Source organism: Semicossyphus pulcher, unplaced genomic scaffold, assembly GCF_022749685.1.
Source record: "Semicossyphus pulcher isolate SPU_LCO1_2020_fin unplaced genomic scaffold, fSemPul1.0.p SCAF_22, whole genome shotgun sequence".
NCBI lineage: Eukaryota > Metazoa > Chordata > Actinopteri > Labriformes > Labridae > Semicossyphus > Semicossyphus pulcher.
Genome location: NW_027211696.1, coordinates 5,791,150 through 5,818,528, shown reverse-complemented (window position 1 = coordinate 5,818,528; position 27,379 = coordinate 5,791,150). Strand labels below are relative to the sequence as shown.

The following is a 27,379-nucleotide window of genomic DNA, read 5'->3' as shown; positions in this document are numbered from 1 at the left end:
CAACAGGATGAGAGCTTGTGTTATCACTCTGTCAAAGTGTGAGGAAAGAGGTATTTTATTTTGAAGATACATCATATAAAACAAATTATATATGCAAATTAAAACCTATTAAATTAGACAAATATTTATGTAATAGTGACAGACACTTCAAATTGAAACGGCACTTTAAGAAAAGAAATAAATATAGGACGATTTGTAATTTGATTATAGTCTGCAGATCCTGAGCCTTTCAAAATAAAAGTCCGTTACATTTTCACTATTAACTTACCTTGACTTGGAGGTGTTGACAACAGGAGCAGCGCAGACAGAGGCAGGGAAGTCTGCTGCTGGAATCTCGTACAACACTTGTCCATTACTAGAGAGGCAGATACAAATATGAGTTGACAGAAAGAGTGTGTGTTTGTGAGTGTGCTGACACACACAGTCGCCGTGTTCGCTCCTGTGTTTGTGTGCGTTCATGTTTGTGTTACTTACAGCACTCCGACAGGTTGCAGGTTCTGCAGAAAGCCCTCAGAGAGCGTCACTGGCTCCACGTTCAACTGGAAACGCAAATACACACACAGAGAACAGGGGATGAGAAGAGCTGCAATGGTGGCATCTGTCCACCAGGTGTCAGCAGTGGCCCCAGTGCTGAGGGTCACGGAGGTCAAGAGTGAATTCATATGAAAACAGACGTTTAGCTGCAACTCCGACTTGCTGTGAAAAACTACCTGTTTTTTTTAACTGTATATTTTAGATTTAACATTAAAATTTGGTTTGGGGCTCGAGAACTGCAAGAAAGTTGCTTGTATACTAATCTAATTAAGCTGCAATAAAGTGTAAATGTAGGTTGTACTGAAACAACAGAAACCCTCTCACCCACAGATTCATCTAAAAACTTTTCATATATAATATAAGAGTGTACAGAGCCACCTCATGTTGAACTCATCCTAAAATGTGCCATTTTTCTATTGGGGTTTTGAACTGTAGAACAAAGTCAGTGTTTGTCTGTTTGTTCTCTTCCGCTGTGACTGATATTCTTCTCTAATTCTTCTCTGAAATCTACAAAACCAGTGGACAGAATGGTTTAAGTATAAGATTTGAACTGGGGTCTTACTGGTTGTGGAGGAGCAGCAGCAGCAGCAGGCTGAGTGACGGCGGCTGCTGCTGACGTTGTGGGAGCTTCATCTTCAGGAAAGTCCCAGGGCAGTTCCTGTGGCAAGAGACAGAGATGGGGGTGAAGCAGCCATAATGTTATAAAGAAAGACAATCTTTACTGTAAACTGATACAGAACACATAAAAATACAATGATGGATATCTGCTTTATAAGACTTCTTTCTAAAATGTACAGGCATTCTGGTTATTCTGTGTTTTTTACTTGTTTTTCATTTATTTAATATCTAATCTGACTTCACACAAATGTAAACAGCACAACAAACAAACAAACTTTCTTTTGATGCAGCAGTTAACTTTGTGTTGAAGAGAGGAATAATAAATATAATGTGTCATTTAACTGACATTTACCTTTTTATTGAATTTATTATAGTGTATTTATTTCATGCAATAGAAAAATAGTAATATTCTGAATGAGATGTGTTTTATTAAACTTAAATGTAGATCATAGAACTTATATTGATGTCATTATTTTAGCATGCATGACTGATATTTTTTGCATCTCAAGTACCCCCTGCTGTTCTCCAAAGTACCTCTAGAGGTTATATTACCACCGGCCTAAAGTATCCACCATTTACTGTGTTTACATGCTCATTAGTTTCCTGGTTCTGAGCCTTATCCTGGTTATGATGTGATTCAGGATGTTTACATTGTAAACTGGTTATTTATATCCCTGTAATGCAATTGCATTCCTACAATAATGGCATTCGCTCCCCGTAATAGCATGATAAGACTGAGGCTGAAACTTGAACTTTAACAATTCAGCCACTTTGTTCTGTACCAACCAATCATGTCCAAACACCTGGATAAGCTGTTTACATGTTTCTACTGAAACACTCTATAGGCAGCACATCCAGGTTTCTCTAAACCAGCTTGACCTGGTCTCTAAAACCAGGAAATGATGTTTACTCCAATTTGAACCTGTACTTGATATCTTACCTGCTCCTGGTTGTGCTCATCATCCCGACTGCACATTTGATCGGGCTCCATGATGTCCTCTTCGCAAAGTAATTCAAGAAAGGAGCGGGAACTGGCCCATGGGCCCTGCGGGTCTAACTGATCCAAATAAGTTTCAAAGGAAGCGTGGTCCTCAATCTCTCCATCCTGACTTTGTGCTGGCTGAGGGTGGGTGTTGACCTCAACCCAATCAGGGAAAGTAGGAGGTGGAGTAGATGTGGGAGGTGGAGAGTCAGCTGTGATGCCCAACATATTTAAGATGGTCTCCTCCAGAGTGGAAACCTGATAAACCAACTCCATGTCGTCGACCACTTGGTCAAACTCTACATGGTGATTCATGTTGAAGGTAGAGGTGTTTGTTGTCTCTGAACTCGTCCAGAAGAAAGACTGAATCTGGTTCTGTCTGGTGGTTACAGGACTCCTGTCACACACAGTGAGAGAAAAAGGCTTCTTTAGGGAGTCACATCATTAATTAGACATATTTAAGGATGACTTGGACTCATCGAAGTCTGCTACTTTTATGAGACAGCTAGAGTTACTTTGACAATATTCATTTTACACACAAATATATGATGAGTACGGACATGTTGATGCTTTACTCTCACTCATCACTCATAATTGGCTTCTCTGAAATGAGTACAGCTGCCCCTCACTCTTCATTATGTTGATTAACTTCTACATGTTTCTGATGGTGCGTCTTTACTTTTAGTTGAATTTACTTGTAGTATTTTTGTTACATTTTGGCATGACATCTGAAAAGGATGTAAAAATGTCTTCAGTCACCAAGTTCAGCTCGAGGCCTGAGCTTAACTTTGTGCTCCGCTTGAAGGATTTTGTCGTACAAACAACTAACAACAACTCCAGCGTAAATATTCAGCTAAAATGATCTGTGAGTGCAGAGTAATATCATCTAGATTTACATTAAAGTCTGTGACTGCATGTCAAAGTGTGACAGCAGATCTCAATTTAGTAAAGTAACCTGTGTAGATACTCACTTTACACGTTTGCAGATGATACAATTCTCTAGCTGGACTTTAAATTCTCTTCAGGTTTGGGTTTTGTTTGCTTGTTCTCGAGGTTTGTCGCTCTCCGTATGACTGTGGCTCTCTGGCTGAAGTCTTGAGGTGAACTGAGCTCTCTCTGGTCTCTCTGCTCACTAAGAAAGTTCTGTAGAATGTCTCTATTATGATGCGTGTTCCATTCTATGCTTCCATTCTATGCTTCCATTCTCATGTGTTCCAACATGGGCAGAACCAATCACTGCAGTTAACTAAAATGTTGCACTTTTAAAAAAACACATTGAAGAAACAATTCCACTAAAATAAAAGAACATTATATAAGAGTATTGACACAGAATAATCACATTAGATATCCATGGATTATAGATATGAAAAGATTTTTAAAAAGCCAAACTAGCTGTGGTCCTGCTGATGCTCTCAGAAGCTGGAGAGTGAACTACAGTTACAAAATGAAGTAACCAATATATATCAAGTGTACAGATTTATTTACATTTATGCTGTATGACAGCACAGACAGAAAAGTTACACAACAATAAACACTTAAAGAAGTTAAAAAGTCAGAGTAATGTTTTGTATTTAAATTTCACTCAACAGTCAAAGGGGAGGGAAACTTTAAATATACATCGTCCTCCATAAGTGACTGTTAATATGTTCCTGCAGCCTGAGAGGAGGTGGACGCTGTTTCTGCCTGCAGGGACGCAGGGACCTCTTCATATACTTGAGGCAGGTGACATTGGGGGCACACAGGCACAGTGCAGGGGTCCTGCATGTGTGGAAGCTGCACGAGGACAGACCTCAGGTGTTGAAACTCCATCATCGCACCTGTGTGTGTGGTCGGCGGCATTACCCAGATATATTCCTCAGGACGCATTACTGTATCGCCTGATCGGGACGAGGAGGGGTCCACTGTATCTACAACCAGTGTGGTGTGAGCATCCATCCCATGGGTTGATGAGGAGGCCTGCTCCATCACTGCTGTCTGTGTGTGTGGCAGCTGCAGGACTGGCTGCAGGGGTTGTGGCTCTGTGCCACCTGTCTGCAGAGCACATGGCTCAGTGTGCACACAAGAAGGCCCCATCACAGCTGTGAACAACAAACAAAACCTCCGTCAGTCTTGTTAAACTTTAGAAACCAAATAGTACTTTGTGTTTTATTAGTAGTATTGAATGTTTTTCTTATAAAGTAATTTTACAAATAAGTTTGTGAAATTATTGTTGTTTAACAATCTGTAATCTAATAAAAAATGTTTGCTCTAAATCATCTAGTTTTTGATCATATTTGACATAAAACTTGCTGCGATTCATTGAAATAATGTCGTACCTTAACAAACAACCACCAGAGACACTTTATAGACACACAGAAACAGGACTAGCTGATCTGTGTAACAGCCTTTACTGCATTTGTCCCATTTAAATCCTAAATTACAGCTTAAATCCATGTGACAATTGCAGCTATGCTGTCATGGATGTTGTATACTAAGAGACCACAAGAGGGGGGTAGACTACACAATAAGAATGCATTCATTGTGTTTGTAATTTGTTGATGGTAAGGCTGGATCAGACACTAAGGCCTGCACATGTGGGGCAAGGTGAGGCAGTGGGTAAGTTGACCCACCTCCTGTTGCTAGGCAACTGTGTACACGTTTTATTTTTAAAATGATAATCTTGAAATCTTGAAGATTTTCATGTAAATAAATGTCTGTTAAGTCACTATCTATCGCCAAATGAGGTAACACAATGGTGATTGAGCTTATGGCCCACTGATGAAAGCCTTTGCATTTGCAGTATATAGTATTATAATGGACTGGGTGTCTGTGGCGACTTTCGCAGAAAATATTACAAGCGGGGCCCAGTTAGTGACGCGTTTTCCATCAGCCAGCAGTGGTTGGTCTGCCAGAGAGGGTAGGCGGAGCTAAGCGGAGTAAACAGTAGTGTACTATGGCTGAACAAACAAAGAAAATAAGTGAAAATCCAAAGAAAAAGAAACTAATTTGACGCTCAGATGAAGGCAAACAGTCTTAAAAGGAAAGTGACCGTCAGCGAGGAAAATCAAAAGTTACGACCGGAGCCAACCGTGGATGTCACACATGTGACACTGTCTGGATATCTGGGAAGTGTGCTCCTGCAATTATCATTTATCACCATAGGTGCCGCCAAAGAGAATGAAACTGAGATCTTTGAGATTATAACGTTCAGCTACTTTCAGTAGGCATCCATCATTTCTTTCTGCCAGTGATAAAAAGAAACAGACAAGAGAAGGGCTTAGTATAATTTACACATTTGCATATCAGTTTAATGACTATAATGTAAAAGCAAATTAACCTAGGTCAAAATGTTGTACTTGGTGATTTGCCAACGTTTAAAACCAGGTTAACCATTTAGCTTTGATCCCCCCCCCCCCAAAATGGTTGCCATGGGGTAAAATGAGCCAAATGCTGTTGGGTAAATTAAGCTAGTTGTTCATCTTACACTATCATAGGGCAATGATGTAGCTGTAGCTACTAATCGTACAGAGCGGTAGTAGTAATGATACCATAATAATAGTCTGAATTGAAATTAAATTAGTTCACTGTAAAAGATAAAAGCTTTAAAGTAGCAAGCTACTTTAGCCGCGTAGCTTAGCTTGCTACATTTCTTTAAGGGCTAGCTTCAGTGTAGTGAAGCTTAATTTTATGTAGAGTAACTGGCGGCTTGGCTCACGACATTTCATGAGTAACTTGCCCAACACTTCAGAAAGCCCCTTTCCCACTGGTCAAAAAACCCGCGAACACCCGCTAACACCTGCTAACCTTTTAGCTTATTGGGAAAGTTTACATTCAGCATTCAGACCTGGGTCAAATGACTCTGCAGTAGACTCAGGTAATTATCACCTTAGCTCCGAATGGCAATGATGGGAACACAAAACCTGGGTCGACACTCAAATCTCCGCTATCATCTCGGCTACAAATTCGGCCCGGCTACAAATTCTGCCCGTCTCCGCTGGAACATCACTCCAAATTTGTCGGCGCCGAGTTTGATAAACAGACTGAATGAGTAATAGATACAATAAAGACCTAAACACTGTAACATCTTCACTGGCCTCCATGCTGTTTACCAAAGAGTATAATGTTAGTTCTTTGTGTGTACTATTGTTTTCTAACCCTGTTTCCGGCGCGTTTTTGATGTCAGACGGTGATGCAGCAGGAAAGAGACCGAAAGGAGTATACTTCACTGGCAATTGGAAAAGAGACAATCGGCATTTATTAGCAGGTCTTCTTGGGTCTGAAAAACCTGCGTCAAAGCGCTAATTTTGGTGGGAAAGGGGTATTTATAGCATTTGAGCTTCCCAACCTGAGTGTGATGTCAGAGCAAAATGGCCGTCGTGTAAATATGGTCCATAGTAAAGTGAGGTAGCGATAAAGAGCAATTACCCTTCAGTTCATTTTGCTTGCAAAAAAATAATGAGGGGTTTCTAGGTAAACAGCAACAACAAAAACAGGACATTGTGTTTCGTCCTTTTGGTGTTTCCAGGAGTGTCTGAGTTTTTAAAAGGGAGAGCACCTTTCTGTATGATCTAACAATAATTACAATAGTATATACTGAATGACTCTAATTAACGTTGAACAATATATGACCTGATCCTGCGGATTCCACAGAACAGAGTCATAGATGACAGACAATCACGCCCTCATGAAATCCTCTTTGAAACGACACAGCTCGGGCCGTGTCTCCACCGATCTGTTTCTATTCATTCTGCAATCTTTACCTCACCTCTCTCATCTTCTCAGCCTTGTTTTTCTCAAACCCTTGCTTTCCTCTGCTCTCTAAACACAGAAACCGCACAGTGAAACCTCAGCGAATACCTGCCACATGAGAGCATTCTCTGTCAGTCATGAATGCTGATCATCACCTTAGAGTTGGCTGTGGGGTGAACACAAAACAAACACGACAAGCTGAGAGGAGGACGAGAAAGGAAGCAGGAGGAACCACAACAAAGAGACGCTATTGACAAGACGGACAGACACAATTAGGAACTACACTACATGACCCAAAGTGTGTGGACACATACATTTGTGCTCTCTTGTTCTGTCACTGTTTCGGCCCCGTGGTTCCAGTTCTGGACAATCTTATCCTACATTATATGATTTTAAAGCAGTGTGACTTTGTGTGACAGTCTTGCTCCAAAAGGATAATTCCCAGATGCACAAGAAGAAATGGTTTTGGTGTGTAAGAAACTGACTGGCCTGCACAGATCCCTGAACTCAACCTCATCCAACACCCCTGGGATTATCTTGAACGCCGACTGTGAGCTAGGCCTTATCGTGCAACATCAGCACCTGACCTCATTACTGCTGCTCGAGCTGAATTGGAGCAAAAAAAGTCTAATCAGAAGATTAAAGGCTTTTAGAGCAGCAAAGATCACATATTTTTGTAACCCTTAGGTGTCTGAATACTTTCGACCACATAACAAGCACAAAGTAATCAAATTTAAACTATTTTATCTACACAAAGCCTTAAATGTCTCAGGATAATTGTATCACAAACAATCCTGAAACCACAGGAATGAAACTCCACCGTCTCGAGATTTGGCAGCACCTGTGGCATGCTGACGTACCCACAGAAGGCCGTACCGACCTGGCTTATTTTGGTACAGAAAAAGAGCACAAACAGGATCAGACAGACAGTTACAGATTGAGGGTTACAGATTTATGTCACCTAATACGCTGGAAGGCTGAAAGTTCCCTGAGAGAAGGGATCTAGATTTACTGGTCCGACTGGTAAGGCCGGAGGGGGGCGTAGGCTGCCTCTCAGTGCTTGACAGGTGTGGTGAGAGATGAACAAGAAAACAGTGACACACGCAGAGGAGAGAAAAGAGGGAGGAAAGGGAGAGGTGAAGCATTTGGATTGAAAGAGAAGATAAAGCAGCTTTTATATTTTTTTGCATCCATACTGACCGTGACTTCCTAGTGTGAGTACAGGCTTCACTTACACGTCTTCGTTTCAGTTTCATCATGTAAAGAAAAGAATCTTGACTTGTGCTTACATCGACAGGTGGAACTACTTTGTGGAACAGGTGGACGGTGGGAGACAGAAAGGAAGATGGCAGAGGCCCCGCAGATCGAACTCTTCGTTAAGGTAAGACCTTTAATAATTGTGATGCGTTTAATGACAGCGCGACAGAATTGGATAAAAATACAGCAATAACACATTACAATACAGTTACAGTTATTCTAACTAATATACATATATACTATATAAGTATTAGTATATATATATAAGTAAATGAGCAGTTACTCTTCTTAGACTCCGGGATTATTATCCTGTATGTTGAATGAATTTCAAAATAAAACTTTACATACATTTGAAATTATAATTATTCAGAGTCTGTTTGGTGCTGGGCTGTGATTGGTTACTCTCACTGAATCTATCTGCTCTTATTTAAGCTCAGTTTCACTGTGAAGTCTTGCTGTAAACAGTAGAAACTGAAAAGAGGCCTGTCCAGTTTGGGAAGCCTGTGTCCTGCCTCTGCGCCCACACATTGCCACAGTACAATGAGATGAAAGTAGAAGAAACATATCCTGCATAAAAGCAGAGATTAAAAACACCTTTTAAACACTGGGTTGTTTAATCTGGGTGTAATGCTGCCTCAACCTTCCATTTGAAATTCCTCAGCGATTGACTGTCAGAGCAGAGCAGGCTCGACAAGAATATCCGCGCAGCTATTCAGGTTTTGGTCTGACCCATTATATCCCTGATGCAACTTACCAGCATTTAAACTTTAATGTATGCAAAGACTTAAACGTGTATGTGTTAATAAAGTTGTGTCTGTTTGTCTGACAGGCCAGTTTTGATGCTCAGGGTGTGGGGAACTGTCCGTTCAGTCAGAGAATCTTCATGATTCTTTGGTTGAAAGGGAACAACTTTAGAATCACCACTGTGGACATGACGAGGTGAGAGGACACTTTTTCTTTTCCATCAAGTCTCATAATATGTGCATAATAAAACCTCTTGATAAAGAAATATATTTCCACTAATACAGTTTATATTCAGGAGGAAACCAACTTACCTTAAAGCTCCTGTGAGGAACTTTCGGGTTGTGTTGATTTTGGCGCCCCCTGTGGACAAAGCCGTGCCTCTTATCTCTTCTCTGATTTTGTGCTGTACATGCTTAAGTGGTGGTTTTTAACCAGACTCAAAGTGGTCCAGTGTATGCTGGTTTACTATATAATGATAAATGAATTGTAACAGCAGGCTTTAGCTGGTGATGGAAAAGTGGAATAGTTTTTTACGAGGAGGGAAGGTGCAGTGCCATGGATGCATATGAACATGAGGGAAGAGGTTCTGAATGCAGCCATGCAAGATACAAGGAGGCGGTACAGTCTGAAGAGGAAATGAAATAGTTTGACCTCTGAACCCTGAAACAATAACAATTGGAATGTATTGAAAGTAAAGAAGAAACCAGTCTCTTTATAACTCATTTATATATATTATCCTTTTAATGTTTAACCAACATTGGTTAGCTAAACCTATTTGTTCTCTGCTGTTGTGTTGTAGGACCCCGGATGTGCTGAAGGCTCTGGCTCCAGGCTCTCAGCCTCCCTTCCTCCTCTACAACGACGAGGAGGTCAAAACGGACACGAACAAGATCGAGGAGTTCCTGGAGAGGACCTTAACCCCACCACAGTAAGACGACTGCATCCAGATCGGATATGCTGTTCACTGTTGCACTTACACGCTCTCACAGCACCTTTATTCTGTCACCGGCAGGTATCCAAAATTGTGCTGTCAATGCAAAGAATCAAACGGGGCTGGAGAAGACATCTTCCGTACATTCTCGGCATACATAAAGAATCCCAACCCTGCGTATAATGAGAGTAAGACATTAGTTCAGAGTAAGTTTACTGTGTTTTCTGTTTTCAGCCGCATGATGGAGCTTGTAAAACGTTTTTTCTGCTCTTTTAGTGCGAGAGAAGAAACTTCTTTTAACTCTGGTGAAGCTGAACATCTTCCTTGAGACACCTCTCCCTCATGAGTTGGACCAGAACCCGGATGCTAAGGAGTCCTCACGCCTCTTCTTGGACGGCGACTGCCTCACCTTGGCAGACTGCAACTTGCTTCCCAAACTCAACATTGTCAAGGTGAGCAGAGAGCAGCTGTAATCAGATATATTAAGAAAAATCTATCACTGGGACGGAGATTAATTCCTGTCTAATTCCCTTCTTCTTCCAGGTGGTGTGTAAGCATTACCGTGACTTTGCCATCCCCACAGAGCTGAAAGGTCTCACACGATACCTGACTAATGCCTACAAACGAGAGGAGTTCTTTTACACCTGCCCACCTGATTCAGAGATCATCAATGCCTACCACTCTGTGGCAGTGTACCTGAACAGACAGGTGAAGAGGTAGAGATGAAGACGCGAGAACAAAGACACATTCAGAAATGTCGAGGAAACAGAAGAAAAGGTGACAAATTGCCTGAAAACTGTACATGACATTTGTTTTATTTGGGTCGAAATAGTCTGATTTTTGATATAGAAACATGCTTACAATGGCAGGTACACTAATAAACGTTCTATAAATGTATTGTTTACATTAATTTAGGCTAATATTTGAGAACTGCTACTTTAAAATGGAATCAAACTTGTATTTGTATACATTGTGTTTACTATATTGCATGCTCTGGTTGACCTGACTTAAGCCCCTGTAAGAGAGAGAAAGAGCACTGTTAATCAAAGAGAATATTTTTAAAGTTTTTTCTCGTTGTGCATGTACGTGTTGTGTCTGAAAATTTTAATAATGTTAAGTGCAATACAGGAAATCAGATAAAGTGTAGTTAAAATGGTACGTTAAAAACATTGTTTCTCTTAATTAAAATGAGTTAATAACCCGTTACATTATTTTCCACAGTCCGTCCTCTTAATGATTTTTTTGTTTTTGGATATGACGATATGTAGCCTATTTTAGTAGTGACTTAGTTATGTTTAACTTTGACATACTTTTTATTTAACTGAATAAAGAGAGGGGTGAGGAAAATGAAGAAAAAATTATTTTGTCAAATTTAAATGCTAATATAAATAAAGTAATAAATAAAGAGTGTGTTGTATGAATTTTTGAGTGAACTTCCTTCCAGTGGTGTTTATCATCAAAATGAAACAATGTACATGCAAATGGAAAATATATATCAAGATTTTTTGTTTTAATTTCTCAGCAATTTAGTTCATACCTTTCATAAAGTTGTCATCAGGGAGACCGATGATGGTTGTAACACTTTTTGTCTCAGCACCCATAACTTGCAGGATCTTTGTGTTAGAACTCTCATATTTTGAAACAAACTAACCTCATGTGTCTACTACAAATATATATAACTATATCACAGAATTCATTAATTGATGTTAAATACAAGTTCCGTTACAACCTACCGCACTACTGTGGTAAGTTGTAACACAACCTGGGGTAAGTTGTAAGAATAGAATTGAAGAATTAAAAAGTATTAGTACTAAACAAAATATAGACTTGGTCCAAAAATCTGAAATCTGAAAATTAGTGTTTTGGCTGTAAAATCTGCAAACTTTATCACACAGCAATGAGATTTAGCAAGGTCAGGAAGGAAGTGGTCATACACAAAATTAATCACATGACTCTTAGGTCATCCCTAATTGCTAAAGGTGGTACAAATATCCCTTTGTCACAACCATCCCCAGTCTCCCCTAATGATCACTTTTCTTTGTTGGTGATATTTTTCACCTGTTGGAGGGCAGAAGGACCAAAGTGAGGATAGAAATCTGTCAATTTGTGGACACACCGGAATATATGTAATGTACTTTGGTTTCCTGACCACCACCAGTGACACCGTTAAAAGCTTTACTTCTTTTGTTACAGTTTTGTGTTGTGTAGGGACACACTGATTCAAAACACCTTTGTTCCGAGATGCCTTATTGGGATATTGTAAACAGGAAGACTTAGATATGCCTGATCCGTTCCTGATTGGACCAATGCTTTGAACGGTACCAAGGCAACGGCGGTCATCAGAAGCGCTATTGGCTGACGGTAGAAAAAAGGGCGGAGCCAAGCAAGTGACAGCTTACAGAAAACTTTTGTTAGCTACCTGCTAACTTTACTCCATCGTCAGTCAAGCAGTGTTACTTTCTTGAGGGAGCGCACAAGAAATCCTCGAAAAGTAAGAATAGTGTCTTTCTTCTACATATAATTTTATAATGTTAAAGATGAAATAGAATTTGTTTATTTATAATGTACCGTAGTCAGCCAGCTGCTAGCTACTGTTGTTTTAGCTAACGTGAAGCTACAGCTAACGTTGAGACATTAGACCACTTAGGATCAATAACAGCGGAAAATTACTTTGTTGCAGGCCATTATACGAGCTTGTTGTTTGGTTGTTAACACGGAGACACGTCAGATGATCAGCTTTCTTGGCGACTGAATTTGCTGACTCTTTGTTCCTCTTTTCTTAGTCCTCTTTTCTCCTGCAGCAAGGGATCCCTCCATTAAGTTTAACCTCTCTTTTACCACTAACCTTACTGTCCCTCTGGAAACATGTCGACGTTTGGTTAGCTGGTGAGGCTTTTATACTTATTCATGTGTTACAGGATGAACAGCCATGAAGAAGCCGATGGAAACTTGTGCAAATGGCCAGGAGTAAGTTAGTAAGATTCACTTTTTCTGTCAAAATTGTGAAACAACTGGAATAAAAATGGCAATTAACAAATTCATAGGTGGTTGATTGCAACTAGTATTAAACTGACTGTCAGAGGTAGAATGTAATTGTACAGATACTAAAGTGCTGTAATAAAGTTCAAATCTGAGTTATTGGTACTTTAGATATATGTTTCATTCCCCTCCATAATTCTTCTGTCACTCCAAACAGGAAGTCGGATATTGGCCATTTCTGCCCTACAATATATGACTACTTAAGTCAGTAGTTACTTTACACATTTTTGTACAGCAGAAACAGTTAGGTTTGGTATGTGTACAGATGAAGTAAAGATGTCTCTATTCAGAGCATACTGTAAACCTCTGTATGCTGCACACCTGTGGACAAACTACAAGAAAACAAGCTTACTGAGACTACAAGTAGCTTACACTGATGCAATGAGGATTCTCCTTAAGCGACCAAGATGGTGTAGTGCAAGTGAAATGGTGCCAGCTTCACAAATAGAGGAGCTTTTCATTTTAATTGACATAAATTATTTCAATTATTCAGAGGTTTGTTCTATTTATCAGACAAAACAAGCAGCTTTAAGGTGTCTCTTATTCAAGAATATTATCTTGAAATAAATTCACTATGAAAATAATCATTGGTTACAGTCATGGTTGAAAAGTAAATGGGTAAAAAATAACTGCTTTTTTCAAGTAGCTACATCAGCAATACCCTGCTATTATATTAATTATTGAGTAATCTATAATAGTTATATATTTTTGGCTGACCGCCGGGGTCAGCCCTACACACGGATCTGTATGTGACTGACTGACTTTCAGAGCCGTATAGAGAGAGAGTTACGACATTGCAATGGCGGATCATGGCGCATATTGGACCTCCACTGACACGACTCTCTGCCTATACTGCTCTTGATACTTTGTTTGGGGAGTAGGCGGGGCTGCTCGTCCACTGTCCGCAGCACGCACTTGCTTTCAAACATGTTGTCATCGGCCTTATAAGAACAGTCCTTGTAACACATTGCCCACAAAAGCGCACATTGACCTGATGCAGTCAGCCACATACTAGGTTTTGACCTTGTCTTGTTAAACTGATAGTGATAATGACAACTTTTCTGCATTTAGGACTTTTACTTTAATACTTAAGAATACAAACAAAATACAGTGTTGTTTTAGTATGTGTACAAAAGATCTGAACAGGTTCTCCACCACTGCACACTAAATAAACTGTAAGGAATTGTGCTAACTTGTGTTGTGTTTTTAGGTGCTGAATCAATACAGCAAAAGTGACTTCACTGCACGAATACAAAAGTTTGTGGAGGAGAGGATGCAGACCACCATGGTATGGAAAAACAATTCATTGATAAATTGGGACCCTTGTGTGTATTGTATCTGCTCATAAACTTTTCAGATTAGTATAATTTGGATTGAAAGGGCACTGGATTCAGTAGACCTGGCTCTGTAAGATGTTACTATATTATAACTATGTTTAATTTTTTTGTATAATTTTAATTATTTCTGTCGAACTAAAAGAAATAAAGATTTAGTTTAGACCTGTTTATCAAATAAATAATATATAATTTAACCGTGGATCAGAGCTTTCTCCAGATTTGGGTCACTGCCTGCATAAAGCATGTTTGCATTTGTCCCAGTGCCACACAAAATCCTGTTTGCTTTCAGTTTGTAAAATAATCCTAATTCATAAAATACAATACTTGTTCTAAATAAAAAGCATTAACTGCACTGAAATCTAGCTTGTCATTGTATATATACTGTAACATTAGTGTCTCTACCAGTGTAAACACGCTTAATACTCAAAGCCTGCTTAGAATTAGTGTCTGGTGATTAACTGGAACACAACTTTGGACTTTAAAGGATAATGTTGCTAAACCAGCAGCTTAGACGCTCAGTGTTGACACTGTAATGCCTTCTCATGTGACCAAACGGATGTTGCAATGCTCTTGTCTGTCATGTAGCTCACAGGTGCTCTGATTGGAGCGGCAGTCGCTGTCTCTCTTATTGGGATTGTGGTGCTCTTCCTCTACAGGAGATTCAAGCTCGCTCGTAAGTCGTGCAGTCTCTTCCTGCACTTCATACTCATGAGTACAATAATGCTTTAATAGAATGTCTATATCTTCCTTTCAGATTTATTTAGAGAATGTGATCTTAAAGTTGCTTTTTATGCCTTTTGTTTTTGGCTGTTTTGATCAGGTGAACAGCAGCCTGGCGTGCCTCACTATCGCTTCAGAAAACGAGATAAAGTGCTCTTCTATGGAAGGAAGATCATGCGGAAGGTTTATTCTGTTTCCATTTCTGTACACAGACATTTACAATCATGGATCCTTCTCAGTATGAGAGCTGGAAGTAGCACAAATTAAATGATAAAAATGGAGGTGATAAATATGCATGTGAATTGAAAAATGAAGTGATACATTATTGAGTGATTTGATTAATTTAAAGCTGATTTGAACAGTCGTGATTTAATGAAAGCAGAGCCATGGTTCATCATTTCACCCGTCCTACATTCATCATTAATCAGGAATTAATCAGGAGAGGGGCCTCAGGGTTGGAAGTAATGCTTGTGATTGAAAAATTAAGCGGTTAAAATTCATATGAATTGAGTGATAAATTATCAAGTGATAATCGATAGATAATCACTACTGTCTACCATTTATCATTCACAACAACCAGATCCGATTTATCGTTTGCAGTGCGCAGTGTTTGTTACTGAAGCCCAAAGTGTCAATCAAAAGCCACGGCCACTGAAACCGATCAAGTTTTTGGCTTTCGACTAGCAGGCCTGGTCTGCTCTTTCATCTTGACGTGGCAACGGTCCAGTCCATAGAGGGAGGGGAGAGAAGTTGTTCAGCGCATGGCGAAGGCACTACTGTAGGCAGAAAATTTTGAATCAAACCGTCCACTCTGTGGGCGTGTTCTTTTTTTTTTTTAAGGCGGAAGTAACAAAAATTGCGTGCTGTAAACGATAAATGTCAGTTGGGTGTTGAGTGATGAATGGTAGATAGCAGACAGTAGTGATTATTAAATCACTTGATAATTTATCACTCTATTTTTTTAGTTCACATGCATGTTATCGCCGATGTTATTAATTCTATTTTTGGCTGACTGACGGGGTCAGCCTTACACAGGGGTCAGTATGTAACTGACTGACTGAGTGGGTGGGTGAGTGACAGTACTTTCAGAGCTGTAGAGAGAGAGAGAGAGTTGCGACATCGCAATTGCAGATATTGCAGCATAGTGGACCTCCACGGATGCGACTCTCTGTCTATACGGCTCTGGATACTTTGTTCGGGGAGTAGGTGGGGCTGCTCCTCCGCTGCTCGTACGCTGTCCTCACCTACGTCCGCAGCGTGCACCTGCTTTCAAACACGTTGTCATCGGCCTCATAAGGACAGTCTTTGTAACACATTGCCCACAAAAGCCAACTGACCTGATGCGGTCAGCCACATACCAGGTTTTGAATTTTGTTGTGTTGTGAATGATAAATAATGACTTTGAGACAAGTAAAATGATGGAACATGGCTGTATTTTAATCAAATCACGACTATTTTAATCAAATCACCTATTCATTTGCCACTTCATTTGTCAATTCACATGCATTTTCATCACCTCTGCTTTTATTATTTAATTTTTGTTACTTCCACCCCTCCTATCTCAGTACTATTTATTTGGTAAATAGCCTTTTAAATATATTCAGGGCAAAAGTTATGCTGTCTAAATTTGGAATATCTATATTTCCATGCATCAAGCTAAATGGTATCATCGCTCCCAAACAGTGTGTTTGTCTATTGTTGCACTGCTACATGAGACATACTCCACTAGCAATAGAACCATACTTCTGAAGTATATTTTTTGACTGCAGTAAAGAACCTTTTAAATCCTCTGTATGTTTATTTTTCTAAGGTCCAGACTCTGTCCTCCATTCCTCCTACCTCCTCTACCTCGGTGTCAAAGCAACCACAGCGCATTCGCAAAAGAACCAAAGTTCTAAGCATAGCTCGCAAGTATGCTCCATTCTTTTTTTATATTCTGTGTTTGCACCTGGTACCTTGAAACAATTCCACAGATAAGTCTTAGCCTTGTGGATCGATTAAAAGAATTAGATTTGTTTGCCTTTTTTAACAGAATCCTGAGAATCCGTAAAGACCCTCCCACCCTGCAGCCAAAGGAACCTCCTCCCTCCCTGCTGGAGGCCGACCTGACAGAGTTCGATGTGCAGAGTTCAAACCTGCCCTCAGAGGTCCTCTACATGCTGAAGAACGTCAGGTAGACAAATACATACCACTTTTTCTTCAGATTCAGGATACCTAATGCATGTTTTGGTTTTCACAAAGTGCATTCATCTTGTTGTAGGGTCTTAGGTCATTTTGAGAAGCCCCTGTTCCTCGAGCTGTGTCGCCATATGGTGTTCATCGAGCTGCAGGAGGGTGAAGGTCTTTTTAGGCCGGGAGACGATGATGATAGCATCTACGTGGTCCAGGACGGACGACTCGAGCTCTCCATCCAGGAGAACGTAGGTGTACAGCATGTAGAATGTTTTTTGTATACTTTACTGTGTGTTAGGATTCCTTTAATGCGTACTCCATTCTCCAACACCCATTTGCATAGCACATGTAAAATATGGACACAAGAGGGCAGTAATGCGACACAACAAAAACAAAAGGATAAGATGCCTCTCCAAATCTTCATCTATATTTAAATGTGTTTTCTTTCTGCTGCTGGCTTCTGTCTATATGTAGAAATCATGAGTCTTACTGTACTTCTCCTTATGGTCCCTAATCCACATAGTGTGTCTTTAAAGGTGCAAAAAACATGGGGCCATGCAGTAAAGTTTAAATATACACTGTTTCCATGTTGTTGTGTTAAGTAGTTTTTTCCTATTATTAAGGATGGTACTGAACCAATCGTGAAGGACGTGCACCCAGGGGACAGCGTCCACAGCCTGCTCAGTATTCTGGACATCATCACAGTGAGCTCCTTATTTCTCCTCCATCTGCACATCAGAGTTACTTCACTGCTTCTGTCCTCGTTTGCCTCGTGATCCGTTTGTGTTTCAGTTTGTCGTCTCCTCTCAGTTGTTCACATTTCCACGAAGGCTTCTCTTGTTCAGACGAGATTCTTTTTGTACTTCCTGTTCAACTCAATTTGTTTATCCATTACCCTGATCTTCCTGTGTGCCAAGTAATTAATTTAGGTAATTTGTCCAGCTGCATGCGCTGGTTTGTTCATCCATCCAGCTCAATGAAAGCTGTATCAGGGCTTCGGGGCACTTGTGATGGTTGGGAATGAGTATTTAATTCATCCACATATTGAAGTTTCAAAACAATTCTGTAAAACAAATCTGTTCAGAACAGTTTGTACTTACCTAAACTTGTTTATTCAAACCCTGAAATTCAGAAAAAGCAAGAAATCACAGCTTTGTAAAACATTTGAAGATCTTAAAATATATACTTGATACAGTTTATGGTACAAAAAGTCAATTACTACGAACTTTGTTGGCACATCGACAGGGATTTTACAATTCAATGAAACAGGAAATGGACACATTTATTTTAGCTATGTGTATCTTAAAAGCTATTGTTAAGATAATCTCTATGTACAGATTCTACATAGAAATGTCAAACCATAGAAATGTAGAATCTGTAGGCAGAGATGTGGATTTTAGGGATGGCAAGTCTTCTGCTTTGTGTTTGTGGTCCGAGTAATATTGACCAATCACATAACAGCAGGCTGCGGTGTATGCAGAAAAAACAGTCCGCGTGGACAGTGAAGGCAGGAATGTCATGCGCAGCAATGACATCCCAGCTCCCATAAGCGGCTATGTGATGATGATTTAGCTTCTCATTAATCTCTATAAAGAGACATCTGCATGTTGTTCAGCGAACAATCCGTTTTACATCTAAAATTCAACTTAAGATAAATTTGCTTGATTTTGTGTCATGAAAGCCGTTCAGCGTTCAGATTTCCCGACTTCCTCGAATGCATCAGATCGATCCAACCTCCGTTCAACAAACAAGCATTTAAAAAGTAGTTTTCTTCTCCTCTCGAGGACAGACTTTACAAAGCGTCATTTTTACTTTTTACTAATCTGAATCATGATGTTATAATTTCGGGCAAAGGCAAGACCCGTTAATTAAAGTAAATCACAAGAAAAAGTGGTTCTTCTTCGGGTTCATACCGCTGTAGTTAGCCAGAGTGAAGCCTCCGTGTAACCGACTATTTACAGTGAAACTGAGACTCACCACAAACAGACGAATGGGCGCTCCTCCGGGAGTGAGGGGCTTTCAGTTTGTGTTGATTTTGGCGCCCCCTGTGGACAAAGCCGTACCTCTTATCTCTTTGCTGATTTTGTCCTGTACATGCTTATGTGGTGGTTTTGACAAAAAAAACCTTACCCTGCTTTCTTTAACAATCGTATGTATCACTCACTTTAATATTTGCCCAGAAAATGTAATCAAAGGCAGCGTGCAGTTAATTATTAATTATCATGCTAATTTCAAGCTTCATATTTCACTCTGTGATACCTTTGGAGTAGCTTAGCATAATTTACAGTTAAAAAACTGTTTCTCACACTTGTGCTCTGTGCAGGCTCTCATACAGCCTCTGCCTGAAACCACTTAGTCAGCTCTGTCCTTTTAAGAAACGCCGCCCCTACAAGCTCACTTTCTTCTGATTGGCCAGCTCTCCAGCACTTTGTGACATCATAAAGTGCAGCGTGTAGAAAAAACTGTGTGAAACCTGGCGTTCACAGCAGCCTGCAGTCTGAGCTGAAAGCCTGGGGATTACTCCAACATACTTTTACCTACAGATTTGAAACTTCACCCACGTTTAGTCTGGACATCCAACATTGTAACATTATATATATATATATGTCTTAAAATGTGAAACAGCATAATATTCCCTCTTTAATTATATATATATTTTTTTAACTGTTTTGCCTTTGTCAGGGTTATCCAGCTCCATATAAGACTGTCTCTGCACGGGCTGCAACCCGCTCCACCATCTTACGTTTACCTGCATCAGCCTTTGAGTCTGTGTTTAAGAAATATCCAGAAACACTTGTTCGTGTCATCCAGGTAACAGATTGTCTGACAGTTAATGTACAGTGTGTAGTGTTTGTTTTCTGGAACGCATCATAAATTGAAACGTAATCATTTTGATCTAATTTGGGTGTAAGTACATCTGCTGTTTAATATGTTCTGCTCTGTTTACCTCAGTGTGTGATTCTGTGTGTGTTGCAGATAATCATGGTGCGCCTCCAAAGAGTCACCTTCTTGGCGTTACATAACTATCTGGGCCTCACAACTGAGCTCTTCAATCCGGTAGGAGGGAAATTAATTAGTGCTCACACGTTTGTGTGTATACAGACACACAGTCATGCAGAGAGGCTGCTTATGAATTTGTACATAAACAGGCACAGGGAGACACATACACAAGGTCACACACATGCGAGTTAATTTCACACAACATTAAGCACAGTATCATAACTCGGTCCTTCATAAAGCTCAGGGAAACAGAAGAGAAATGAATGCAAGCTACCTCACAAAAACAGGAGGGCTGTTACCTTTAACCCCAGCTCGCCTTTGACTTGATTACACCACAATTTTTCCTTGAATTACTTATTTATAAAAGAAATATGTGACTTCACCAGTTCTTGAAGGATTAAAAAAAAAGTATTTATTATTTCAGGCATAAAAAATCTCATAAGTTGTAAAGGTGTAAAGTACTGAAATCACTCAAAAAGTACTTAAAGTAAAAGTTTCTTTCCCACCCCGCTGATTTTTACTAATGTTGCCATGGTTACTTTACACATTCACCCTATGCAATGAACTGAAAAGGAAGAGAGAAAATAATAGCACAGTTGGAACAATGTAAAGGCTTATGTAGTTAAAGTAATAGATGTTCCAACTAATGCCTAGAACGGCTTCATAAAGCAGAGTTATGAAAGCTTATTGTGTATCTGTAGCCCTCAGCTCCCAGTTAAAATGAAACTTTACCTTCAAACCTGGGCTCTATGTTTACATGTTTTGGTGTCAAAATGACGACAGATGGACCTTTTGTCAAAGATTAAGATCCTTTGTTTCACTAGAAACAGCACTCTTCATAGACACCAGACTCCATTGACAAAAACACTAATTTTACCATGCAGAACACGGGAGTTGCTGATGGTCTACCGTTGACTTGATTGGTTAGTTCGTTTGTGTTATTGTGTGGTGTTTTAAAGGGTTAGTTCACTTCCGAACTAACATGTGTTACGACGTGTAACGAGGCAGAGGTAGACCAGAAAGTCCCGTGTTCTGCGAGGTAAAATGACTGTTTTTGTTAATGGAGTCTGGTGGCTTTGAAGAGAGCGATCTAACGGCTGTTTGTGGTTAAACAAAAAACTTTGTTTTGGCTCGATGCATGACACTTTGATCTGATTAGCCTGTTTTTGATGCAATGCATTTAATTACTGTCTGGTCCAAGACACTTTTTCTTTCTAGCTAGCAATATCAATATTCAATAGATAGAATAGTAGATCAATATTTTACTCAGTAACGGATGGATGTACAAATGTAGCTAATCACTTTACTTAATTTAAAACATACTTAAGTAAAAATAAAATTACTGACAGCTATTACAACGTAATTTGTTACTTCCACCTCTGCTGAAGTTAATACTACAACTACTATAATATCAATAAGGTGATCACCAGTAGCCTAACAAAAATCAAACCTCTATATGGTCAGTATTTGTGCAGTGCTCTGACCCACACTGGATATTTTACTGTTGTTTTTCTATTTGCAAAAACCTAGCTATTGATTGCTGAGTGTTATTTCCCCTGTGCTTCAAATCAAGTATGAATAAAATATTTCTGGGTATGTGTTTACTGATTTATTTTGTTTGCTGTCTGACAGGAGAGTCAGGCTGTGCCCTTGTCTAATATAAACAGCATGATGGCAGAGGCCAACTCTGGGAAGACGACCCGTCGTTTGCACTTCCAGGACGAGTTACCTGCCGGGACCATGGAGAGCCCCACAGAGACAGGTCACACACACACAACTTTCTCAACATACACTAAACACACATTTAAAATGTCGCTTTCTGTTGTTTTGAGACTGATCCAACGCTGACACTTCACTTTACAATAAACAGATGGTGGGAAGGACAGCCCTTCAAACAGCCACAGGAAGCTGCGATCCACATCGATGCCAACTGACTGCGCAGGTGGGTCACAGCCTTGGACTTGAGCGATCACCAAATGGCATTTTTATGTATTACTTTCCTGCACGGACATAAATTTGGAAGCAAGGACACACACATACACACAGACGTTTATCAACTCATAACCCTCCTCCTTTGTCCTGAGCTGCAGGTATCGACCTGAACATGGCTTGTGAACGAGCCAGAGTCACGATAGAAGAGGCTCCGCCCAGTCCAGTCATCCCTACCAAAGTAAGACTCTCCTCCTCTTCCATGTCACCTCTTTCCATTGAAGCACAGGATGCCTTTGAAGGACACCATATCCCAGCATCCTTTGCAGCTTCTGCCACATTCTTCCACATTTAGTCCCTCTCTGGTTTCTGTCTTTGCAGTCCAGTCTGAAGAAAAGTGTGACGATGCAGCACACGCCCTCTGAGGTGTTTCACTACACGGACAGTGGGGGGCACTGTGAAGCCATCCACCTCAGTAAGAGCGGCACAATCCTCCAGGCTGCTAAGAGGGACCTGCTGGGAATCATCCAGCTGCAGGTGAGAGGCAGAAAATGAGAGTCCACTGATATATTTGGAAAGATTAGCCGGCAGGTGTGATATATTACCGGAGCTTAGTGACTTTTGTCTCTTGTGGAGATATACATAACATAGTTCTTTTTCTGTTACAGGACCCCACTCTACTCGAGGGCAGAGTGACCCTCCATCAAGTCAAAGCTGGTTCTGTGGTGGCTCGCCAGGGAGACCAGGTTAGAGCAACAGCTAACAAAGCAGGGTGTAAGGGTGACAGACCGGGTTCACTGGAAGAACCTCGAGTCTTTTATGTGTTTCTTTTTCGCTTTGTGATGACCTCCATCAACAAGAAAAACTCTAATTGCATTTATTTATTGTATTTAATCACCGTATTAAAAAAGGTTTTTTATATAGCTCTGTTCTGTTGCTAGATAAAAGGAACTCTGAACTAAGTGGCCCTCAGCCGCTCACAGAGGACCACGACCTGATCTGGGCAACACAAAAACATGAAATAATCTATTGTATGCTCAAGGCAGTTTGTTGGGTCCAGCAAGTTTTGATATAGCTTTAAGCCCATAAGCACACCTGTACCTTTCCATTCACCTTGTGACTGCCACGTGTGTCTTCTCCTCTCCTCTCGTTGCTTCAGGAGGTGAGCATCCAGTTTGTCATCTCTGGCCTCCTCCATGTTTACCAGCGGATGATCGACCGTGAAGAGGAGACGCGTCTGTTCGTGACGCACCCAGGAGAGCTTGTCGGTCAACTCGCCGTCCTGACCGGAGAGCCGCTCATATTCACCGTTCGAGCCCAGCGGGACTGCAGCTTCCTCTCCATATCCAAGAGCCACTTCTATGAGTCAGTCACACAAACACATTTGGCATGCATCCGTCTGTAGGGAAACGTGTACTCTAGATATGTAGACTTCTGTGCTGCCTCCCAAACACAGAGAACCTTTATGTATCTAAGATACAGTGTGGTTTCAAGGGCTGTAAGCCAAAGTGTGTGGCAGATACAGCAGTTGTAAAACCTTAATTTTCAACAATATTTAGATGAACTGAGGGCCAATTGGACCATCTAAAGGGTGCAGGTGCAGGTTCTTGCTTCGGTTTTCATGTCCAATGTAAAAAGGAGCTTGACGTATCTTGAATTAAATACATTAAAAATTTAGATTTAAAAGCTGTTTAACCACATGTATCATGTGAAAGGTACCAGAGTCAGATCCTTCTCTGCTAAGCAGTGCTATACACTAATCTGGGAAATGCCATTACTGCTGTGGCATCTCCCTACAACATCTAGAATGCAAGACGTCCTCAGAAGTGAACTATTTTCTACCTTTACTGCTACTTTCTTTGTAACTTTACTTTTGACAGCGCTGTAAAGGACATCGTGAAGAACCTGTGGAGTCATTGGCTGCTCTTACAGTAGTCAAACTGTAACTGTAGAAAAAAAGTGCACAATGCACAAGCCTTTACATCATGAAGAGTCCCCATGTATGAGGCTGGATGAGAATATTATAATCATTATATTATTATTATTATTACAGAAATTTTGCCCCTGTCTGAGTGCCAGATGTTTAATCATTACAGACCAGTTGTATTATTAATAGAAAATATGAGCTTAATGAATATCTTTAAAAAACCTATTTGCCAATGTTACTAGTTTGTGATGATTAAATGCAGCTTGTAATGAATTAGAATAGCATTATATTACAAAGCACTTCATCACAAATATGTGACAGATGGTCGAGTTTTTTCTCTATTTCTCCGTTATGTCATCAGGCTGTTGTTGTAACCGATGTCTGTTATGTAAAATCTAAATAATGTTTAGATGGCCTGATTAAGGTACCTTCATCAGTAACTGAAGGCAGCTGTATAACATCTTTATTAGCTATGCTGCTGTGACAGTCAGCAGGCAGCAGCAGACACTTAGTTGCCATCACAGTCATGGCGGCACACACAAATTGGTCACCGGATTAGTCTATATAGCTTTTAGCTAGTTAGCTTTTAGCAAGACTAGTTATTTTTTTCCTCCGCATCATTTAAGATTCAGCTTCTGTCCTATTAATGTGATACAAAACACTCTATTACTAAAATGCTGGAGCATCAAAATGAATTTCTTATTTAAATAAAGCAGAAAAAAGTTTATAAACTGGGTTTAGCAAAGTTTTTCTATTAACCTTAACTAGCTGGTCAACCAGCTTATTGCTTTTTACCTCTATCTTCTATGTGAATGCTGTTTTTGTCCCAAAAGAAAATGACACATTTATATGGTTTATAATTTTTATATGTTAAAGGTATAATAAGTATTTGCATTTTGTCAACAACACATTCAAACTGGGCCCCTCCTCCTGGGCTCTTTGTCACCAGAAGCTCACTCTCACACGCTTGTGCGAGAACACGCCCACCCCACCGAGCTAACACTGACAGCATCACGGTTACCTTTGCATGCTAACCGGCGGTTAGTTTTGCGCTATCATGCTAACCGCCGTTTAGCTTGTCCTAGCCGGTTTGAGGGACCTACCTGGCCAACAGAAAAAAGGCCAACTCTGCATCGCTCTTTCGCCATGTTCGCCAGTCTGAATGGGGCCCAGTTGCTTATTTGAATCACTCCCACACTCACCTATACGCTGTGATTGGCTCAGGGAACCACAACAGCGCCCCTCCTGAAAATGTCCCGTGCAAAGCAAAACAACAGAATAGATGCAGAGGGAAGGGTCTCACACATTCACCAACACACATGTATAGAGGCCCAGTGATGATTTTATATTTGTAAAAGTCTATATTTTATTTTTCTTAGAATGGTTTGTTTCTGTTTCTTTAACCTCATTCTTCTGTGTGTTTCGTCTGTTCCTCAGGATAATGCGAGTGGAGCCAAATGTTGTGCTGAATGTGGCTCACACAGTGGTGAGGAGGATGTCCTCTTTCGTCAGACAGATAGACTTTGCTCTTGACTGGATGGCTGTGGAAGCTGGCAGGGCGGTCTACAGGTATGCTTCTCATAATCTGTTATTTGGTGCATGAATCAAAAGCTTCTTTCCTTATTTGCAGTGATATAATTATCTGTATATTTTCCAGGCAGGGAGAGAAATCAGACAGTACTTTCATAGTGCTGAGTGGTCGACTGCGCTCTGTCATCATGAAGGAGGACGGCAAGAAGGAGCTGATAGGAGAGTACGGACGCGGCGACCTGATTGGAGTGGTAAGGGTCATGATGGTGTAGCTGAAAAGCTATGAATATCTACTATGTGTGCTAACAATTCTTCACTTCTAGTATCCTCATCAATATCAATGACAGGATAAATAGTTCTGAGCCAAACTTACAGATTAAATATGCATGAGGAAAATAGTTTATTTCATTCACAGCAGTAAATCATCACATTAATACATTAATAGCACATTCACTGTCAGTAAGTGCTATTGAGACAGACGCTGCCAGTATGCTCCTCAAATGCGCGAACACACGACTACTTTCACTGCTAGTGAATACAAACTCAACTAAGGACATCTTATGAATATTAAGGTGGGAAAGTAACTTCACACTAGCTGCAAGCCAGCTGAATTTAAGTTAAACAAGATAACACTAAGGGCAGAATTCACTCAGAATAAATGGCCGCTGATCATTTGCCCCCGCTATCTGCTCCGTCTCAAGGTCCGACTCACAAAACAAATTGCACTGATGATATTCAAGCGCAAACACGCCCATAAGGTTTTACAGATCCGTGCAGTTAGCTCTTGTTTTGCGTCTGATTGTGGAGAAGAGCTGTCTGCACCTCCACTTTCTGCTGCGCGGAGCTGCGCTCTCAGGCATCAGTTGAGCGCACACTGATGGACCTCATCTCCATGCAATTATCGATGATGAGCAGGGAGAGGAGGGCGCAGCTCTTTGAACAGTTTATTGTAAAATCCAGACTCGACAGGTGTTTACTTGTTTAACTATTCAAGCGGAGCTCTATTTTTTAAACGGGCGCTCAACAGCAGCTCATCCATGTGATAATCCCTGTCATGCGTAACGGCTCCAAAGTGTGCACCTGTGCTGGGGTTAGCCTCGCACAGCCTCGGACTGATTGGTCGCCCGATTATAATGATAATGACAATATATTATTAACAGATTGTTTTTACAGACACATTTTTTGATAACACAAAAGGTTGAACTGTCGTCATGATCACTGGAAACTCAGAGCGTGACAGCTCTTATAACACTGCGCCGCAGTTCCACCCACTCTCTGCAGACGGTCATATTTTCACTCTAGCTGCGCGGTGCTGTTAGTGCTGGCGTTTGTGAATTGGGTGGTTTTTGCCACAAGGCTAATTTGCATAGAAAGTGGCTAAATTGCATAGAAAGGGGCTAAATTTGCCCCGAATGTTTGCATAATGAATCTTAAAATACGCGCAAACCGGAGCACAGAGACGCTGTTTGCTCTGCAGCGCACTTGACAGTGCATTCAACCCTCTGCGTGTGCTCGGAGAATGAGGCGGAGTCTTTTTGTGTCATTTGCACAGGTTTTGCGGCCGCAAAAGCTGTGCATATCCTTTAGCGAATTCCCCCCCTTAATCTTTATTATCGTTATGAACTTTGTGTCCTCATGTCTTTGTATCTCAATAGAAAGATAAACAAGTTCCCTTTCAGACAGTTAAGCCCATACCGTGAACCCTTACATATTAAATCTAGTTTTATCCTTCTGTTGAAATGCAATCATGAAAAAAACACGCATTGTCTCACAGATGCATGCACCAGCTTGACTCCCCACTCTGCCATATGAAATGTGGATATATATACACATTACATTTGCTTCTAATCTCAGTTGACTGAAGTAAATTCACGACCTGTTAAAATAGTCAGAATACATTTACTAAGAATAAAAAGCTACGTAAAGCAAAG

The 27,379-nt window shown here is 40.5% G+C and overlaps 2 protein-coding genes across 3 annotated transcripts in view; both read left to right on the top strand.

The window, feature by feature from the left end:
* The first annotated feature begins 7,884 nt into the window (after window positions 1–7,884).
* On the top strand, window positions 7,885–11,190 carry clic3 (chloride intracellular channel 3). The gene is made up of 7 exons (XM_069672987.1): window positions 7,885–8,076; window positions 8,160–8,243; window positions 8,949–9,058; window positions 9,663–9,791; window positions 9,876–9,982; window positions 10,071–10,246; window positions 10,338–11,190. The coding sequence occupies exons 2-7, from the start codon at window positions 8,208–8,210 to the stop codon at window positions 10,512–10,514; spliced, it is 735 nt and encodes a 244-aa protein (XP_069529088.1). The 5' UTR covers window positions 7,885–8,076; window positions 8,160–8,207; the 3' UTR covers window positions 10,515–11,190.
* Window positions 11,191–12,231: 1,041 nt separating this feature from the next.
* LOC138601782 (patatin-like phospholipase domain-containing protein 7) overlaps window positions 12,232–27,379 on the top strand; it is a 37,309-nt gene continuing 22,161 nt past the window's right edge. For both annotated transcript variants that reach the window (XM_069672984.1, XM_069672985.1), the window contains exons 1-19: window positions 12,232–12,285; window positions 12,713–12,761; window positions 14,044–14,121; window positions 14,756–14,843; window positions 14,991–15,073; window positions 16,701–16,801; window positions 16,923–17,063; window positions 17,151–17,310; window positions 17,686–17,766; window positions 19,745–19,873; window positions 20,039–20,119; window positions 21,695–21,824; window positions 21,933–22,004; window positions 22,153–22,232; window positions 22,373–22,528; window positions 22,660–22,737; window positions 23,151–23,356; window positions 25,356–25,487; window positions 25,576–25,699. In XM_069672984.1, the coding sequence (XP_069529085.1) occupies window positions 12,714–12,761; window positions 14,044–14,121; window positions 14,756–14,843; window positions 14,991–15,073; window positions 16,701–16,801; window positions 16,923–17,063; window positions 17,151–17,310; window positions 17,686–17,766; window positions 19,745–19,873; window positions 20,039–20,119; window positions 21,695–21,824; window positions 21,933–22,004; window positions 22,153–22,232; window positions 22,373–22,528; window positions 22,660–22,737; window positions 23,151–23,356; window positions 25,356–25,487; window positions 25,576–25,699 (1,968 nt within the window). In that variant the 5' untranslated portion in view covers window positions 12,232–12,285; window position 12,713. The remainder of the gene's footprint in view (window positions 12,286–12,712; window positions 12,762–14,043; window positions 14,122–14,755; window positions 14,844–14,990; window positions 15,074–16,700; window positions 16,802–16,922; window positions 17,064–17,150; window positions 17,311–17,685; window positions 17,767–19,744; window positions 19,874–20,038; window positions 20,120–21,694; window positions 21,825–21,932; window positions 22,005–22,152; window positions 22,233–22,372; window positions 22,529–22,659; window positions 22,738–23,150; window positions 23,357–25,355; window positions 25,488–25,575; window positions 25,700–27,379) is intronic.